The sequence below is a fragment of the Notolepis coatsorum genome, assembly GCF_963971535.1.
Source record: "Notolepis coatsorum genome assembly, chromosome: 5".
NCBI lineage: Eukaryota > Metazoa > Chordata > Actinopteri > Aulopiformes > Paralepididae > Notolepis > Notolepis coatsorum.
This window is the reverse complement of record NC_140169.1, coordinates 107,977,086-107,997,295: the sequence shown is the minus strand read 5'-3', so window position 1 is coordinate 107,997,295 and position 20,210 is coordinate 107,977,086. Positions and strand designations below refer to the sequence as shown.

The 20,210-nt window shown below is 43.9% G+C and overlaps 1 protein-coding gene across 1 annotated transcript in view; it reads right to left on the bottom strand.

The window, feature by feature from the left end:
• rgs6 (regulator of G protein signaling 6) overlaps window positions 1-12,432 on the bottom strand; it is a gene marked incomplete at its 5' end in the record, with an annotated part of 260,843 nt that extends 248,411 nt beyond the window's left edge. Inside the window, one exon of the mRNA XM_084314216.1 lies at window positions 11,296-12,432. Within this exon, the coding sequence (XP_084170342.1) occupies window positions 11,296-12,432 (1,137 nt within the window). The remainder of the gene's footprint in view (window positions 1-11,295) is intronic.
• Between the last annotated feature and the right edge of the window lie 7,778 nt (window positions 12,433-20,210).

Below are 20,210 nucleotides of genomic sequence, written 5' to 3'. Positions count from 1 at the left end.
GAAAGAAAGATAGAGTGTGTGTGAGAGAGATAGACAGAGAGATAGATAGACAGAGGGAGATATAGAGACAGAGAGAGAGAGAGAGAGAGAGAGAGAGAGAGAGAGAGAGAGAGAGAGAGAGAGAGAGAGAGAGAGAGAGAGAGAGACAGAGGCAGGGTTGGTGTAGATGGATCATGGTATGAAATGTCTGCAGAGTTTATTCAGACAAACAATGGACCTCATGCTCGAACCAACTTACGAGATAGTTACAAACAAATTTCTTTGTAACTCCAGTTATTGATTCAACGGTTTATTTTTGGACAAACAGGATTTACAAGGATGTTGAGGATGTTCTACGAGTCGGTGGTGGCGGGCGCCTTCTTGTATGCTGTGACCTGCTGGGGCAGCGGACTGAGAGCGGGGGACGCAAACAGGCTGGATAAGCTGGTCAGGAAGGCCAGTAACGTGGTGGGGGTGGAGCTAGACTCTCTAGCGGTGGTGGCGGAGAGGAGGAGCCTTGCTCCATGCCACCCACTATACACAGACTTGGCTGACAGAAGAAGCATGTTCAGTGCTAGACTAAGACTCCCAAGATGTAGCACTGAACGGCACAGGAAGTCCTTCATTCCAACAGCCATCAGACTTTATAATGCATCACTGTGCCTCACTGCATCACTGAGCACAGGGTGACAGTACTATCTTCCTGGACTTTTACTTTTACTTTTAGAACGACACTTACACTTACTGTATATTTTATATTAGAATGTAACATAGGACATTTTATATTAGTATATCTTATATTAGAATGTAACATAGGAAATGTATATCCCGGACCATATTTTATTCTTAGGCTTATTTTTATTCTTATTCGTGACTTTTTGTTTTTGTCTACCTAAATGTTTACTGTTTACTGTGAGCGATTTGTAGTGCCAAATTTTTCTCGGGATGAATAAAGTATTTCTATTCTATTCTATTACGAACGCAGAAAGGCAGTTGTAAATAGGACAGACTGGTGTGCGCCTGTGTTCTTAACACATTGACTGCCAGCCATTGTACACATCAAAGTACCCAGTCTGCCACCGTTGAAAGCCGATGGAGATGTTTACCTTCTTTGCAGGGCTATAACTTTTCAAATTGTATTGCTATATTGACATTACTATGGCCCATTCAACATCGATTATCTATCGTTCCGGATGTGGGAAAGTTATATTTTTTCATTCATACATTGTTGTGTTAATACCGTCTTGAATATAAGTATGTTTATAAGCTTTTCTGCTGTAATTCCAAAAACGCTAGTTATAGGCCCAAACGCATATGATAGATTATCGATTGCCGTTTCTTTCCTATACACGCTATATTAAAAAATTCAAATGTATATGATCGGTATACATTATGCTTCATCATGCGTGGAGGAAAGGGGGGGCAGGGTCGGAGGTTGGCTGGATGAATTATGAATGCCATGGCGAAAAAATGAAATATTGATTTCAAAAACGGCTTTCGCCGTTCTTGGCGTTCAACGCATGGCAGGCAAACACGTCTGTGTTAAGGGCTTCATTTAGGAGAAATCATTGGTGATTACATTCACGTCAATTCTACAGACATCCTCGGAATTAAAGGTCCCATGCATTGCTATTCCTTGCACTATTTGGGCAACTTTACACAATTCCTGTGAGTCTATGGAACACATCTGTAACGTTTTTTTCAAAATAATTCATTGTTTTATATTTTTAATCAAGTACTCAAAAGCAAAAAAAAATTCGACCTCAGGATTTCATGCTGTTTGTGCTGGGCTCCGCCCATAAGTGCTTTGAGTGACAGTCACCCACACAGTCTGCGACTGGCAGACAGAGAGAGAGATAGAGAGATTGATGGGGATACTAATTAATTTCACCGCGGGGGGGCATAATCCCACAGGACAATGCATTGGTAACTTGTTTCAAATGACAATATATACCTCTGTGAATATTATTGCACTGATCCGAATACCAGGGAGAAGCCCCGCACATCAGGTTGTGTGTAAAATGCGTGTGTGTTTGTGTTTCACACACTCCTGCGCCGCGGTCTCTCTCTCTCTCTCTACCAGGGAGAAGCCCCGCGCGTCAGGTTGTGTGTAAAATGCGTGTGTGTTTGTTTCCCTGCGACGCCCGTCAGGTTGTGTGTAAAATGCGTGTGTTTGTTTCCACGACAGAAGCTCCTCTCTCTCTCCCTCTCCCTCTCTCTCGCTCGCTTGTTCTCTGCCTCGCTTCACTTTGAGGAAGTGAAGGTATTTCCACTCGCTCTGCTGTTGAGGGGGCGGAGATATGCAAATCAGTACCTTATTCACATCAACAATACTGTCAAATTAGAACGGCTTAGTTGAGTGAGGGAAGATCTCGTGAACTCGAGACTAGACTGATGAGTCAATATGATAATTAACCTCTTCCACCCGTGGAATATTTTCTGAAAATCCGCCTAAAATATATACCTAGGTAAATGGAATATTGCTCCACTTCTACAAGGTCAATTTGCATATTATTGGTATCTAGGGACATCTATGGACCTCAGGGAATGTATTCACAGTGTCCGAAATATTGTTACTAGGCTTGCTTAAATTGTGATGAAACAAAGGAGAATATGAATTATGATTTTTCTTTGCATCTTTGACAGTGAATAACACCATGCTAATAACTACTGCAATGCACTGCTCGCTGGCCTCCCGGCCACTGCCACTAAGCCTCTTCAACTCATTCAGAACGCAGCGGCCCGCCTGATCTCAAACCTACCATAGTCGGCCCATGTCACCCCACTTCTTAGGGACCTGCACTGGCTCCCCATTGCTGCACGAATCCGCTTCAAGGCCCTCGACCTAGCATACCGTGCGGCAAAGGGAACCGCTCCCGCCTACCTCCGGTCAATGGTCTCTAACTACACACCCTCAAGACCCCTACGCTCTGCATCTTCTGGCCGCCTCAGACCTACACCTATCCAAGCTCCGGGAGGGTCATCGAAGAGAAGTCGCCTATTCTCAGTCCTAGCCCCACAATGGTGGAATGAACTACCCACCCCAGTTAGGACAGCCGAATCACGTCCAATCTTTCGCCGTCAACTAAAGACGCACTTCTTCAACCATTATCTGAATTAAAAAAATATATATATATATATCTAACCCTAACTAACCGTACTGTCATGCACTTGTCCTAATAAACTAACCTACACTATAGCACTCAACACTTTGATGAACATTGTTACTCAGCTGATAGAGTTGTGCCCTTCCTGATGGCTTGTCGTACAGAACTTGTAAGTCGCTTTGGATAAAAGCGTCAGCTAAATGACTAAATGTAAATGTAATGTAAATGTAACGACCAAACATTAAAAACTGCCACTGATCTCGTTCAGTACCTTCTTGAGATCATGTGTACAAAAAATCTAAGGAAATGAATAAAGGGAAGATGATTAAACAGAAGGTTCTGTAGATACAGTACTGAACCATCTGGACCAATGCAATTTGAAATATTATTATAGAATATAGAATAGGAGGCTTATAAATTACCTTATTATAGCCAATTCGCACATTTATATATATATATACATATATTATCTTTAAAATGCCCGAGTTCAATTTGGATTTAGTATCACCAGGCATGCATAAGAACAGATAATGAAATCTACTGTACTTTTTTATTTTCCCCACAGTGCAACCGTTTTGAAACTAATTTCAGATCTAATTGTTCCTACATGTTAACAATAGGGAAGAGAAACTAACTGCCTTTCAATATTTGTCAAAAACGTTACCTTTTGTGGCTTATTATCCCAAATAATAACAGTTATTGAAATAATTCATACAGAACTCTGAACCTTGAACCCCATAGAACTTTAAGGGAAGTGTAGTTTTCCAAAATTCCAACGCAGAACCAGACCTGTGGAAGTCTGCTACAAAATGGCCGCAAAAAAACTACAATTCCCATGGTTCAAAATATCCAAAATGGTCGCCCTCACGAAATAGACTTGACCAAATCGAAAAGTAAAATCTATCTAATAACACTTTTAACCTATTGCTAAACTAACGTTTAATATACATTCTACATGCTGTTGTGGCATGTTTATGATGTTTATACTTGAATACGTTTGAAATAAAAATCGCTACTTTTATACAACAGTCTGAAAAATATTGATTTATGACCAGATGTCATTTCGGGACCGGTACTCGGGTAGAAGAGGTTAACGACACAGACCACATTGATATAATCCCCCATTGCTAGGAAACAATGCTAAACACTGGAAAATGCCATTTATAATGCATGGGAACTTTAAATAATTATAATAATAATAAATACAACATTTGTATCATTAACAATTACGTTTTACATTTATAGTCATGACTCAATGAGGCATTGTGATGTCCGAAAATAAATAAACACTTCACAAACACAGCAAATGACGGTAAATATTGTTGGTTTTATTTCTTTTTTACATTGCTTAGTGTGCACATTGTAAGAGCCAGTGGAGAAACATTCCACTGCTCATTTTACTGTTCACAAGTTGAACATACATACTTAATCCTCTTTACCCCGTTGGGGGGCATAGGACATCCACCAGAGCTCTCCATCTCACTCTCTTCTGCGCCAGGGCCTTTGCTTCTTGCCAGCTCACTCCAATGTTCTTTAGGTCTTGGAGTGTGGAACGTCTCCAGGTGTTTCTCTGCCTACCGGCTTTCCTCTTCCCCTGCGGGTTGTAGTCGAAGGCCTGTCTAGTGATATTGTTTGAGTCCTTCCTAAGGGTATGCCCTATCCAGTTCCACTTTCTACTTTTGATGGTGGTTATGCTGTCCTGGTTGGTTATCCTCCACAGCTCTTCATTTGTGGTTTTGATGGGCCACCACAGCTTGAGGATGTAGCGCATGCATTTGTTGACAAACACCTGGATCTTGCTTGTGAGGCCCTCGGGTAGTCTTCCACGTTTCAGAGCTGTAGATAAGGACAGTCTTCACATTGATATTGAAGATCCGTAGCTTGGTGTTGTTTGAGAGTTGCTTGGACAACCAGATTGGCCTGAGTATCCTGAATGCTACCTGTGCTTTGCCTCTATGTCCCTGTCTGCTCCTCCATCCATGCTGATGTTACTCCCTAGGTAGGTGAAGTGCTCCACATCCTCTATGGCCTCTCCCCTCAGTGTGATTGGATCATGTGTTTTTGGATTTAACCTCATGGTCTTGGTTTTTCCGGTGTTGATCTTGAGTCCAAGCTGGTCACTGTTAGTCTGTAACCTATCTGTCTTTTGTTGCATGTGTGGTTTTCAGAGACTAGTGCAAGGTCGCCTGTGAAATCCAGGTCCTCGAGCTGGGTAAACAAGGTCCACTGGATTCCTGTCCGTTGATTTTCAGTTGTTCTTGATCTTGTTCTGATCTTGTTCTTGTCTCATGATCCAGTCAATGGCAATGAGGAAAATCAAAGGAGAAAGAAGACAACCCTGCCGCACCCCTGTTGTGATGGCAAAGGTGTCTGACAGTTTGCCCTTGCAGATCACCCGGCCATTGAAATCCTGATACATGTTCTTTATTAGGTTGATGATCTTAGAGGGGACAGCCGAATCCCGTCCAATATTTCGCCATCGACTAAAGACGCACTTCTTCAACCAGTATCTGAAATAATGAAAAAAAAAATTAAAAAAAATTATAATATCTAACCCTAACTAATCTTACTGTCATGCACTAATAAACTAACCTACACTGTAACACGCAACACTTTGATGAACATTGTTACTCAGCTGATAGAGTTGTACCCTTCTTGCTGTCTTGTCGTACAGAACTTGTAAGTCGCTTTGGATAAAAGCGTCAGCTAAATGACTAAATGTAAATGTAGGCCATAGTGACATAGGAGTTTCCAAAGCACTTCCCTATCTAGGCTGTCAAAGGCTTTTTCAAAGTCTACAAAATTCATGTACAAGGAGTTTTGCCACTCAACACACTGCTCGATGATAATTCTTAAAGTAGCAATATGGTCTGTGCATGACTTATCCTTCCTAAAAACCTGCTTGCTCTTTCCTCAACTGATCATCTAAGGCTGCTTATATCCTATCTAAGATAATCCTACAAAGAATCTTGCTAGGGACGGACAGGAGCATTATGCCTCTCCAGTTGTTGCATTCACTGAGGTTTCCTCTTTTTGGAATGGTAACCATTAAGCCTGTTTTCCATTCGATTGGGATCTATGACGTTAGTTATAGGCTAACGTTAGCTATCTGTGATGTTAGCTATAGGCTAGCTATTTATAACGTTAGTGTAGTCCCGAGTGTAGCGGGGACGGCGGAGAGGCAGCACTTAGTTTCCCCAATGATGAACAATGATGACACAAGTTGTGATATTTAACTAGCTATGTATGTGCATTCACGTAACGTTAAAATAGTGTTATATTAACGTTAAATGTTCACTCAAATAACGTTAGTTTTAAGTAAGGAGAAGGGCATATATCCCACAATGCATCGCTATTAAAGGGGCAGGCAACACCCTACTACTTTTATCACATTTCAGAACGTTGAGGGACAAATGGATAGATTATCAAACATGTTTCAAATAGTTTCGGGACTCCTACGACCTTAGATTTTTTTTCTAATCACAATCGCAGGTAAACTCGAATGTCTTAATAATAAAAAAATATATACAGGTATAAAAAAAATAAAAAATATAAAAAATGAAAAAAAAAAAAAAAAACGAACCGAAACACGTCGGTACTACAGAGTATCGAATCAAGTGAGAAAAAAAAAAAAAAAAAAATGTTTATAAATTTTTTCTTTTAACCTTTTTTTTACTTTTTTTTTTACTTTTTTTTTTTTCCTGTCAACGTTCACACGCACAATATATGCTTACCTAGGATTTGACTTGATTCAACAACAAAGCAGTCGGAGCAATGACAAGCCGAAAACTGTCGAAATTGTAGTTATTTGAAGTTTGGATATTTTTTTTTACGACTGAGGTAGGTAAATTAAATTTCTTGAGACTAAAGTACCGAAAATAGGTACCGTTGGGTACCGGTATCGATTCACAGGTACCGGTACCGGTATCGGTTCAAATGTGAAAGGTACCCATCCCTATTAGCCACACACACAACCGCGAAAATGTCATACCGCGACACCCCTAGTTGGCACCAGCGTTCCAGTACCTCAACCTCCTCCCGGTAGGCCTTCTCGTCGTTGTCCGAGATCAGCCCCACCACCACTGTGTCGTCTGCAAACTTCACTATGGAGTTGGAGCTGAACTTGGCCACACAATCGTGTGTGTAGAGTGAGTACAGCAGGGGGCTCAGAACACAGCCCTGGGGGGACCCGATGCTCAGGGTGATGGTGTTGGAGGTCTGACCCCCCACCCTGACCGCCTGGGGTCTTTCACTCAGAAAGTCCAGTACCCAGGCGCTCAGAGCGGAGCTCAGACCCAGCTCGATCAGCTTGTCCACCAGTCTGGTGGGGACTATGGTGTTGAACGCTGAGCTGTAGTCAATGAACAACAGTCTCACATAGCCCCCCTTCTGGCGGTCCAGGTGAGAGAGGGTGCTGTGCAGTACCTGGGAGACCGCGTTGTCAGTGGACCTGTTTGTCCTGTATGCAAATTGCATAGGGTCCATATCACTGGGATATATATGTCGCACGTGCGACACTGACGTCAGTCTGTGCGATGAAAGGATTGACTTCAATAGCACTGGTGCGATGGCCCGCGATGGCCCGCTTCACTTGGTACTTGTAGTCTTGTGCGATTAAATACAATGTCCCTTCTGCGTAAAACTCCATATATCAAACAACAAATCCCATAATCCCTAGCGAACAATATCCCCGTGAGTTGCGAGCAGTAATAATAATAATAATAATAATAATAATAACTTTATTTGTATAGCACTTTTCATACAGAGGTTGCAGTTCAAAGTGCTTCACAACAGTAAAAAATACAGGCATAAGCGAGCATAAAAAGATAGACAGGTAGAATCACAGTGTTTCACATTAGGATCTAGCATCCCAATAGGCTCTCCGCTTACAGTTTTCAGTAACACAAATAGTAAAAATAGTTTAAAATGATTCAGTTTAAAAATAGTAAAATAAAAATAAAATAAAATAAAATAAAAATTATAAAATAGAACGGACATAAAAAATACAGGCATGAGCGAGCATAGCAAGATATGGCAAGTGACAACAATGCATAAAGTTTACAGACAATCCATGCTGATTGATCTGCCATAAGCAAGTGAAAGTTTACAGACAATCCATGCTGATTGATCTGCCATAAGCAAGTGAAGATTACAGTCTGTTCTAACAAACCAAACTGCCATGTATTAAAGTTTACAGACAATCCATGCTGATTGATCTGCCATAAGCATAAGATTACAGTCTGTTCTAACAAACCAAACTGCTACAGCCAGGACACAGTTAACCTGGTTCTACTAACAGCCAGGACACAGTTAACCTGGTTCTACTACAGCCAGGACACAGTTAACCTGGTTCTACAACAGCCAGGACACAGTTAACCTGGTTCTACTACAGCCAGGACACAGTTAACCTGGTTCTACAATGCTACAGCCAGGACACAGTTAACCTGGTTCTACTAACAGCCAGGACACAGACTCATATCTGAGCAGTGACTCATATCCGCTCGGCTCAGCTCACAACACAGCAGGTGACTGCAGGACTCGTCTCAGCAGCGTTTGGAACGCGGACATTGAAACAGAGCTAGTAGATAGTGTTGTCGCGACCCAAAACAAATCCCTACTGTTTTATTCGGCAACGGGTCAAATGCATATAACATGCTTTGCAATCCTCGCGTCATAAAGTCCGAAATGAACGTTACCCAGACCGTGCTTCTGCCTTCTGCTCTCAGCCGAGCGGGGCTGCACAGCAGTGCGGCTATTTTGCGATCCGAAATAAGTCTGTGGTGTTTTTTTTTTCTCACAACGGGTCAAATGCATCTAACACGCTTTGCATCATCGCCATTCCTTTATGCCCACATCGCCCGAAATGAACGTTACATTAGCATAAGCTAACAAGCTAATCCTGATCAGAGGCAGAGCCATAGAGACAGTGTGGACTGGGGAAAGGGTGTGTGTGTGTCGAGAGGAGTGGAAGTTTGAAGACAGACTAGATGATGCGGGGGTGGTGGTGAGTTGAAACAGTGTGAATGAATGAAAACTTTATTTAACAGATTGCAGAATGGGTACAATACAGTACGGCTCAATACACACAATTGTTAAGGGGATGCAGACCATAGAAAGACTTTCGTCTTGTTTACATCAGGGTCCCCCATTGTGTGTGTGTGTGTGTGTCCCAACCGACCCCACTTCTATGTTTCAATAAATTATTTGCATTTAAAACTATTAACGCTGACTCATTCCTTCAGTCCACTCAAAATTATGCTAATATTCCTTGTTTATGATATTAATTGAAAATAGCATATGAGAGTATTATAGTAATAATAACACATGGCGATATACTAAAAAGCAATTTATAATTTTTGGCTGGTAAAAAATCTGCCTTTTTTAAATCTACCAGCCAAATGGCTGGTAAGTCAAAAGGTTAAGTTTGTTCCCTGACTGCAACTAAATAACACAAATACAATAGGCACATTTGTGACTGTTACAAATATAACACGTTTTATACTTGTGCTACAAGATTTTGGCCAGTGCTACAAAACTATCAACCTCTGTAGCACCAGTGCTATGTGCAAAAAAAGTTAACGCACAGCCCTGCACTGGGGAGGGAGGCACAAATGTGATCCTTGACCAGCCTCTCGAAACATTTCATGACCACAGAGGTGAGTGCCACCGGTCTGTAGTCATTGAGACATGTTGGGGAGGGTTTCTTCGGTACAGGGATGATGGTAGACATCTTGAAGCAGGCAGGGACCACTGACTCCGCCAGGGATTGATTAAATATGGCGGTGAACACAGGGGCTAGCTGGTTGGCACAGGACTTAACCCTCTGAGGTTGACGGGGCTTTTTGGACCCGTGGGCGGAGAACAAAGGGATTTAGAATTACTCATAAATGCTCTGGAAGTCGCGCTTTTCAGAAATCTGTAAAAATAGAAAAATTACAATTTCGAGTGCTTTGACATGTACTATATATCTCCTTACTTGCTAAACGTAATACGACTTGTAAATACGTTTAATTCTTGCTAGATGGTATGATTGTAATTATCTCCGTTTGCCAGAGAACTACAGCGCGTCACGAAACGCACATACACGCACGCGCGCACACACACAAGAGAAGCGTGTGCGCTGTGAATAGGTGTTAGACCCTGCAGAGGTGAGAGGTATCAGAGACTCGCTACCCCCCATCCAAATTCTAAACAATAGATTGGCTTTTCATAATATGTATGAATTATCTCTTGCAATAATATCCACGGGACTCGACTTTTTACAGTCGTTGTGTTTGTGTGTGTCACGAACACACACGCCAACTTTCTCCTGCGTGAGGACATTCACGGACATTCTCTCAGATAGAGAAAAAGAAAAGCTTACATACTTTTCTGCTTTTTGGGCTGCTTCGCAATTGTCATTTCATAATAGCAGCGTGGACCAGCTCTGTAACAACGCACCTCGAGCTGCTTCTATGTGCAAGATTGTACTTTCTTTTGGAATACTTGAAACCCTTTTTTTGTGGAATATTTGATGTGGCCCCGACGGAACGTTATGAATTAAAAGTAGTCTAACATGCTTTGCAAACCTCACCACCAGTGTATATACCCACGTCGCGCTAAAACATTAACTACTGCAATGTTATCTCTTAACTGAGTATTCCAAATAAGCCAAGCAGAATAATGCTCTGTAACAACTCATCTCGCGGGCTACGTGAACTACAGTATCAGCCAATGGCTGCTGTGTGACAAGTTTGTAGTTTTGGTCACCCGCGCAGCCGCGCTGTCTAAACGCGGACTGCTATACCATCTGGGCCAGCCGCTTTCCTGGTGTTCACCTGCATAAATGCTCTTCTCACACTGTGTTCCGACAACGAGAGAGCGTCCCCGCCCCCCCGCGGTTGCGTCCCCCCCCCCCTCCACAACAGCCGGCGCGCCAGTGACGTCACTAGCCGTTGAGCCAGCGGCGCCACTGTCTACACCAAACCGAGCATAGAAAGAGTTGAGTTTGTCCGCGAGAGAGGCGTCGTCGCTCCCCATTGAGGGGGCGCTGACTTTGTAGTCAGTTATTGTCCTGCCAGACACAGCAACTTAAATGCTTGATTGCACACACACAAACACACAAACACACACACACACACTGTGTGTAATATATCTAATTTCACTGCAGCACATTTTCATTGGCTGCAGGTGTGAGTGATGGGGGTGAAATTAAGTAGTGTGCTCCTACCTTTCTGTAGACTATCATGTTCGGGGAGTCCTCCTCTGGGTCCACACTGCCCATGGATCGCATAGACATCAGGGGCCTTCGATGTCCAATCTCTTTGGGCTGGCCAGTTTCTTTCGGCTGACCAGTCTCATTTACCCATTCCGTGTCCTTCGACTGACCGGTCTCTTTTACCTGACCGGTCTCTTTTACCTGACCGGTCTCATGTGGCTGTTCTGGGTCTCTTGTCTGTCTGGGATCTTTAGGCTGAGGCTGGCCGGAGTCTTTAGTCTGGCTGGAGTCTTTAGGCTGGCCAGAGTCTTTAGTCTGAGCAGAGTCTTTAGGCTGGCCAGAGTCTTTAGTCTGAGCAGAGTCTTTAGGCTGGCCAGAGTCTTTAGGCTGGCCAGAGTCTTTAGTCTGAGCAGAGTCTTTAGTCTGAGCAGAGTCTTTAGGCTGGCCAGAGTCTTTAGTCTGGCCAGAGTCTTTAGGCTGGCCAGAGTCTTTAGTCTGGCCAGAGTCTTTAGGCTGGCCAGAGTCTTTAGTCTGGCCAGAGTCTTTAGGCTGGCCAGAGTCTTTAGGCTGGCCAGAGTCTTTAGTCTGGCCAGAGTCTTTATGCTGGCCAGAGTCTTTAGTCTGAGCAGAGTCGTTAGTCTGAGCAGAGTCTTTAGTCTGAGCAGAGTCTTTAGTCTGGCCAGAGTCTTTAGTCTGGCTGGAGTCTTTAGTCTGCCCAGAGTCTTTAGTCTGTCCAGAGTCTTTAGTCTGCCCAGAGCCTTTAGTCTGGCTGGAGTCTTTAGTCTGCCCAGAGTCTTTAGTATGGCTGGAGTCTTTAGTCTGCCCAGAGTCTTTAGTCTGTCCAGAGTCTTTATTCTGGCCAGAGTCTTTAGTCTGGCTGGAGTCTTTAGTCTGGTCAGAGTCTTTAGTCTGAGCAGAGTCTTTAGTCTGGCCAGAGTCTTTAGGCTGGCCAGAGTCTTTAGGCTGGCCAGAGTCTTTAGGCTGGCCAGAGTCATTTGGGTTTCCAAAGTCTTTCGGCTGGCCAGGGGCTTGTGGCTGTCCAGTTTGTCTTGCCTGCCCGGGGTGTGTCACCTCCTCCTCAGCCCCTGTGATGATCTCTGTGCTGCTCCCCACCCCGCTCTGCTCCTGCTGTTGCGGTGCCTCAGCCATAGCTGCTTCTTTCTCTCTTCTTCTTTGCTGTTTCTGGTTCTCTGTCTTCTCTCTCTCCCTCTCTCTCTATTGCTCAGTCTTTCTCTGTTAGTCTTTCCTGCTCCGTCGTTCTCTGTTCTCTCTCTTCCGCTGTCTCCTCTTGTGTGTGACTCTGAGCTGAGAGAGAGAGAGAGAGAGAGAGAGAGAGAGAGAGAGAGAGAGAGAGAGAGAGAGAGAGAGAGAGAGGGAGAGAAGAGAGAGAGAGAGGGGGGGGGAGAGAGGGAGAAGAGAACATGTATTAGATAGTATATCTCATGGTGGTTTATGTGCGTTTATCAACGCACCCCCCTCTCACCCCTCCCCATCACGACACGCATGACACACACATGCACACAAACCGCCATACGGGCTCTTTACTTTAACCCTTTGTAGTATGGTAGTGAAAGGGTTAAGGCTGCCTTTTCTTCATCCATTAGTTGATTCTAGGGCTGTACCGGATGTCGTTTTTTTTTTTTTACATTCAAAGCTTCTATTTTTCGAATGAAGCTTCGAATGTCTGTCATCATATTTTATGCCGTAATCTTTTTATTTAAATTTTTATATATCCTCGAACAAAATCCTCAATTTGAATAAAGTGATTAATCTGATTAAATTAGTCTTATTTTTTATTAAATCAACTTTCTCTGAATATAACTTATCAGTTTCGTCAACATAAACAATCCAATAAGGTTGGTACAAAAGTGATGGTGCCGTCTATATATATTGACGAGTCATATACTATAATAGTATAATACTATAATATTAGTGTAGCCTAATCTTTATCTGCAACTGTGAAGAAAAACCCCATTGGTTTAAAAATAATGAATAGACACATAAATCTTTTTTACAAATTAAAATAATAAAAATAAAAATATTATAAAAAATAATTTGAATGTTGATTTAGAATTCGAATATCAACATTATGAATGAAGCTTCGAACTATTCGGTACAGCCCTAGTTGATTCATTGTTCATTAAGGTCTTAGTCAACCAACACCTTGTTAGTCTATTAGTCATTCTTATTTTAAATCTTTTTTTTTCATGTTAAATGAACGACTTCCTGATAAATGTTGTGCACATCTCTGGTGAGCACTAGATTTAAAGAGGTCCTAATGCATGTTGGGAAACACAATTGAAGCAGATTTGTCGATGAAATCAGCCAATCAATTAGTCAACAAAGTCGTTTGACTGTAGTCGAACCGTATGACTGAGTCTTTCTCCTCGTCTTCCATCATTCCATGTGGACATAACGTGGACACGTCTGCTGTCTCTGTCTTCCTCCTGTCTCCCCCCTGCGGTTAGTTTCTCTTCGTCTCTGCCCGTCCCACGTGTTACGAGGCTGAAGGACGAGGCACATGAACCCTTTCACTACCACACTACCAACGGGTTAACCCTTTCACTGCGACAATACAGAAGGTTAACCCTCTCACTGGCCCACGACAAAGGGTTAACCGTCTGTAAGGTGGTAGTGAAAGGGTTAACCTTCTGTAGTGTGGTAGTGAAAGGGTTATATTAAGCATTCTTCTCTCTATCTCTTTCTCTCCTCGCTCCCTCTTTCCTGCTTTGCCATCTGTCTTTTCTTTTCGGTCACTCTTTTCAAGGCGCTATTAGCTGCGGCTCCCACTGTGTGACACAAAGCGTTATGGATACTGTTCAGCCATAAGGCCACACGCGCCGCGCATCACAGCTGGAACACACACGCACCTTCACTCAGTCACGGCCTTGGGGTGCTGTGGCTATTGTTGACTTAGAATAACACAGTGTGTATGGAGGTGAATGGAGAATCATTATAGAATATGCCATTACTTGTGCGAGCAGATGGAATGTCCTATTTATGCTGACATGAGGTTTCAAGAAAACTGGAATCACTGAGGTGCTGAAGACCATGGATATATTGATAAACTCTGACAGATTACTTACATGACTCACATATGAACTGTTTAAAAAAAGTTACAAAATGAATAAAACAATATGAATATATTTAATACGGAGAGAACATGCATTATCTTCAAAGTAATTTCCATACCGTAACCAGACTATAGCACAGTGTAACTCAGACACTCAAATGCATGCTTGGGTACAAAGATAGTCACATACTGTATGTGCAACAGTACACACACACATGACACATCTCTCTCTGTCTCTCTCTCTCTCTCTCTCTCTCTCTCTCTCTCTCTCTCTCTCTCTCTCTCTCTCTCTCTCTCTCTCTCTCTATCTCTCTCTCAGTGATGGGATCAGCCAGTGGATGCTGTCTTGGGTCTGCAGCGCTGTGTTATACTGGCGCCTGATGGTCTGACACCTGTCAGAATATTGAGAGGACGTGAGAAGAGAGGAGAGGTAAAAGGGAGGAGATTGTATCTGAGAAGAGGAGAACAGAGATGAGGAGGTGAGGAAAAATGGAGAGAATGAAGAGAAGGGAGGAGAAGAGAAGCGAAGAAAGGAGAGGAAATCAGAGGAGAGGGGAGGAGAGAAAAGGTGAGGAGAGAAGAGGAGCAGAGATGAGAGGGGAGGGCAGGAGAGGAGAGGAAAGGGGAGGAGGAGAGAAGAGGAGCGGAGAGGAGAGGGTTGGAGAGGAGCGGAGAGGAAATGAGAGGGGGGAGAGGAGAGGGGAGGGGAGGAGAGGAGATGAGGGGGGGAGAGGAGAGGAGAAGAAGGGAAGAGTGTATCCAAACAGTCTTATTGCTTCCTTCCGTCTCTTGCCACTATAATCTAGACCCCACTTTCACCCATGTTACTGACCAAACACTCAATCAGTGATGGCTGTTGGAATGTAGAGCTACATATTTTAACAAAAGAAAATACCACTTACAACTCCTTTAATACATCCCTGCACCATTTGCTTTGAGCTACTGTAAATCACCTCAGTTGTAGCTAATTAACTAAATTAGGGGAAAGTAAATGAATGGACTAAGTGCGTAAATATGGCAGCGTTCTAGAGTTATGTCATGTGACCATCCCTCCATCCCACAGTGCAATGTGCCTCATCCCAGCATTTGACGTTGTTTTATTTCCGTCCTAGCAGGAACACATGGTGCCATCTGGATGCTTTGCAGTATTTATGATGAGTATGAGGGAAATAATGGTACCGTCTTGTCAGGGTCGGGCAATAAATTCAATGATATTGTATGATTGGTATCAGGCTCATATTGTGATGAAGTCATGATATTGTGATATCATTGTGCACAATTCTGTCATCTCGGTGAATGGGAACAAACACATTATTAGCTTGAATTTCTCTTAGAATGAGATCGTCAATATTTGAGGGGATTTGTTATTCTACAATAACAGAGTTTTGTATTTGATGTCACACTCAATGCAATGAACAGCAACTGGATTATATAGCTTGTGATTTTTCCTATGTGAACAGATGTGCATATCGATATCGGAACGAAATTCCAGATAATTATCGAGCTATGAATTTCTTTAGTCTTAGTTATGTATTTTATTGGCATAGTGTTTCGAAACTGATGTTAGAGTGGTCAACAACAAGATCTGCCACATCCACATGGTCTATGGAACCTTTCTTCACCCATGACTATTCTATTTGACTTTGAGTAATGATGTGTCTTTCTTGCTGCTGATAGTTATGGATTACTGTAGCAAAGTGCAGAAAGAACATCTGTTTATATGCAAGCTATTATGGCATATAGTAGAGTCTATGAAAAAAATTTAACAACAGTTTTTCATGTAAAAATAGTGACCAATAATTCATTTGAGTAATTTTAGTTCGATTAGGATAATTGGGTTTGGGGAAAGGCAGTAACATGTCAATACAATTAGGAAATATCATCAATTACACCACTGTAACCATATCTACTTGTTAAACAGAAACCAGTGTCCAGCATATGCCTATAAACAACAACAACAACAACAACAACACCAACAACACCACCAACAACAACAACAACAACATGGCAAAATACAATATATCCACTACAACACCTGGTGTTAAAAAAAAAAAAATTACCTCATAGTATAGCACAGAAGCAGAGAGAATAGCAGTTAGAAAGTGTTTCTCTCTATCGCTCTCCTGCCATCCAGGAAACCCAAATCAGCTGCTTGTGGCCCATCCGTCCCCCAGGGACCACTCAGCCTCAATACACACGCACACACACACACTGCTGGCAGCACCGAAGCCTAAATAGATAGACTGACGAGAAACAATTTCTCCCTCGCAGTTCCCTCTCACAACTGCATTGTTGCACACACACAGAGATCATTGCGCGCAACAGAACATAAGCACAATTTGACACAGAACTCTTAATCGCTTTATAGGCTACACCTCTCACGTTCCAGTCTGTCCCCCAGCCAGGCCCCCACCTGAGCAGCAGTCAATTACCTCAGAAACAAAGTAACGCCTCGTCCTCTCTCTCTCTCTCTCCCTCCCTCTCTCTCCGTCCTGCTCCTCGTCCTTCGTCCCCACGTTACCAACTAGCCAAACCGAGCGTTATGACCCAACAAGCTTCAGAAGTCATCCAGAGGTGGTGCTGCGTGTGGAAGAACAAGAAAGAAAGAAAAAAAAAAAGACAAGTGGAACAGCTGTAGAGAGAGGCGGTTGCGGTGTGCCTCCTCTCTCTCGCTCTCTCTCGCTCTCTCTCCCTGCGCGCTGTGGGTGTTTGTGTGGAGTGGAGCGGTCAGGTGCGGAGAGAGAATCCTTGCATTTGTGAGCGACTGTGTGTGTGTGTGTGTGTGTGTGTGCGTGCGTGTGTGTGTGCGTGTGTGTGAGAGAGAGAGCGAGAGAGAGAGAGAGAGAGAGAGAGAGAGAGAGAGAGAGAGAGAGAGAGAGAGAGAGAGAGAGAGAGAGGGGGGGCAGAGAGAGAGAGAGAGAGAGAGAGAGAGAGAGAAAGGGGGGGGGGCAGAGAGAGAGGAGGGATACGAAGTGGAGTGACTTCATGGATGGATGGATGTGTTTGTATGATGGAAACAAGCCATTTCAAAAACAGCATTTGGTTTAAAGAGGTCATATTATACTTGTTATATTTCGATTACCTTTAGTTGTTACGTTACAGGTAGGAGTTGAGTTCCAATTGTAGAAGGCAAGAAGGAGGCGGAGATGGTGTTGCTCTTCTCAAATATGGTGTTCCTTTTATTTTCAGAAACACGTAGAGCGATAATATATATGCAGCAAGAAATAACATAAAGATAGCCAGGCTACAACTGAGAGTAACAATTGTAAGAATACGACTTCTCAGCCATGAGAATAAATAACAACAAAACTAAACAATAACACCGGGCCAGATATCCCACTTCTGCCCGTGGACGACTGCTTCCAGTAACACTGTTGAAGATCCGACAACAGACAGAGAACAAGAGATTACTATAAATGCAAAACTCCCAGTCAATCAGCGCTAATTACAGAGAACAGGGTGAAGTACTCCAGAATGGCAGTAGGGTTTCCAGTCCTGGGAGAGGACAGAACGTAGCACCTCAGAACCCCCTCCAGATCCTGGTTGACGCGCTCCATCTGCGCGTTGGACTGCGGGTGGAACCCAGACGACAGGCTGACAGAGGCGCGGAGGCTGGAGGCAAATGCCTTCCAGAACCTGGAGGCGAACTGAGGGCCCCGGTCGGACACAATATCCACTGGAAGCCTGTGGACCCGAAAGACGTGCTGCACCACCAGGTCAGCCGTCTCTCGAGCCGAGGGACGTTTGGGAAGGGGAATGAAGTGGGCCGCCTTGGAGAAGCGGTCCACTACCACCAAAAGGGTAGTGAACCCATCTGACGGGGGAAGGCCAGAAATAAAAATCCAGGGATATGTGCGACCAGGGAATAGGAAGCGGCCGGAGGCGAAGAGGGGCCTGTTGGAGTGGTCTTTGACCTCCTCGGGGGACCCTGTGCTCCCCGTATCACCGGGCCCGGTCCGAAGTAATGTTTTCGTTGACCCGTAGACCCGGGATAACCCTGTTGGAAACTGAAACACGGGTACTGCGGCAGTGCCGCAGGTATGTTTTGGAGTTTTTTCCTGAGGGGTTATGGGACCAACCACCGCATAGGGTAACGACTAGGTGGTTGGTTCTCTGGTGTGTTGGAGCAGTGTCAACTGCCGGGTTAACCGGTTGAGGGTGCCCCTGCACGTTCATGACGTCTGCCAATCGTGTCAGCCTTCTCTGCCTCGACCCCTCTGGGTGGGGTTTTTTAAATGGAGGCTTGGTCATGCAACAACGCCAGCATGCGCCCCTTCCGCCGGGGCGGCTGTGTTCAGCTGTCCCCTCTGGCGCCTGTCTCGTCCGCAGTCTCCAGGCTCGGGTTAACCATCCCGCCAGGACCTTGACCTCTTCCAGGTAGGCCCTCTCGTCGTTTGCAGAGATCAGGCCCACCACTACTGTGTCGTCAGCAAATTTGATGATTGTGTTGTTATTCCGCTGAGCTGAGCCACACAGCCCTGGGGGGCCCCTATGTTGAGGGTGATGGATGAGGAGGTGCAGTTGCCTGCTCTCACCACCTGGGGTCTGCCTGTCAGGAAGTCCAAGACCCATTGGCAGAGGTCATAGTTCAAGCCCAGGTCCCTGAGCTTGGCTATGAGTTTGGAGGGGACTATGGTATTGAATGCTGAGCTGTAGTCGATGAATAGCATTCTCACATAGTTCCCCTGCCTCTTGTCCAGGTGTGATGCTGCTGTGTGCAGCACATGGGCTATGGCGTCCTCCGTGGACCTGTTGGGGCGGTATGCAAATTGCAGGGGGTCCAGGTTGATGGGGAGGGAGGAGCAGATGTAGCCCTTTACTAGCTTCTCAAAGCACTTCATGGCTATGGAGGTGAGAGCTGTAAATGTATTTGATTTTACTGTAATTTGACAGTAAGTATTTGGCAACCATTGATGCCAGACATTTACCATTTTCTTGCAGCTTTTTTTCTTACAGTGAGTGTACACTTACACACAAATGCAAACACACACCCGCACACACACACACACATACACACACAAATCCCCTTGATTACAAAATAGTCCAAACTGCTATACTAACCATTACATACATAATACATACCACCCTATAGCAGTTTCATGCAAAACCATAAACCAGCCATTAGAGAGAGCGAGAGAAAGGGGGAGAAAGAGAGTGAGGGAGAAGAAGAGAGAGAGGGAGGAAAACAGAGAGGAACAGTCTCTTGAGAAGAGTGATGGTGTGTCTAACTCTCCTCCTGTTATTGATGTGTGGACAGGAGATAGCAGCTGAGATGGAAAATACCTTTTCTCATTTTTCATCAGTTGCCGCTTTCCTCCCCAAATCCCTTCCAAATTAAAGGAAGGAGGTACTCTATAGTATAGTTTAGATACATTAAGAGTTAATAATTGTAAATTGTATATTGTATAGTAGTGTATATAGGAACCAGTTTCTCAGGAACTTAGCATGTCTTTTTGACCATGCATATCTTGTGTCTTACCTATTGAATTTTTTCTATGCCTATTTTATTATTGTATTTTGCACAATCAATGCGGGCATGACCACCCGCATTTCACTGCATGCCCTGGTATGTATGTGACAAATAAACCTCTTGATTCTTGATTCTTGAAACACACACACACACACACACACAGATACAAACACATTTTCACACACACACACACACACACACACACACACACACACACACACACACACACACACACACACACACACACACACACACACACACACACACACACCACATGCAGGCAAGCGCACACATTGATTGCTCTATTTGAATCCACCAATTAAATGGTAAATGGACTGCATTTATATGACAGCTTTTATCCAAAGCTTTACAACGAATGCCTCA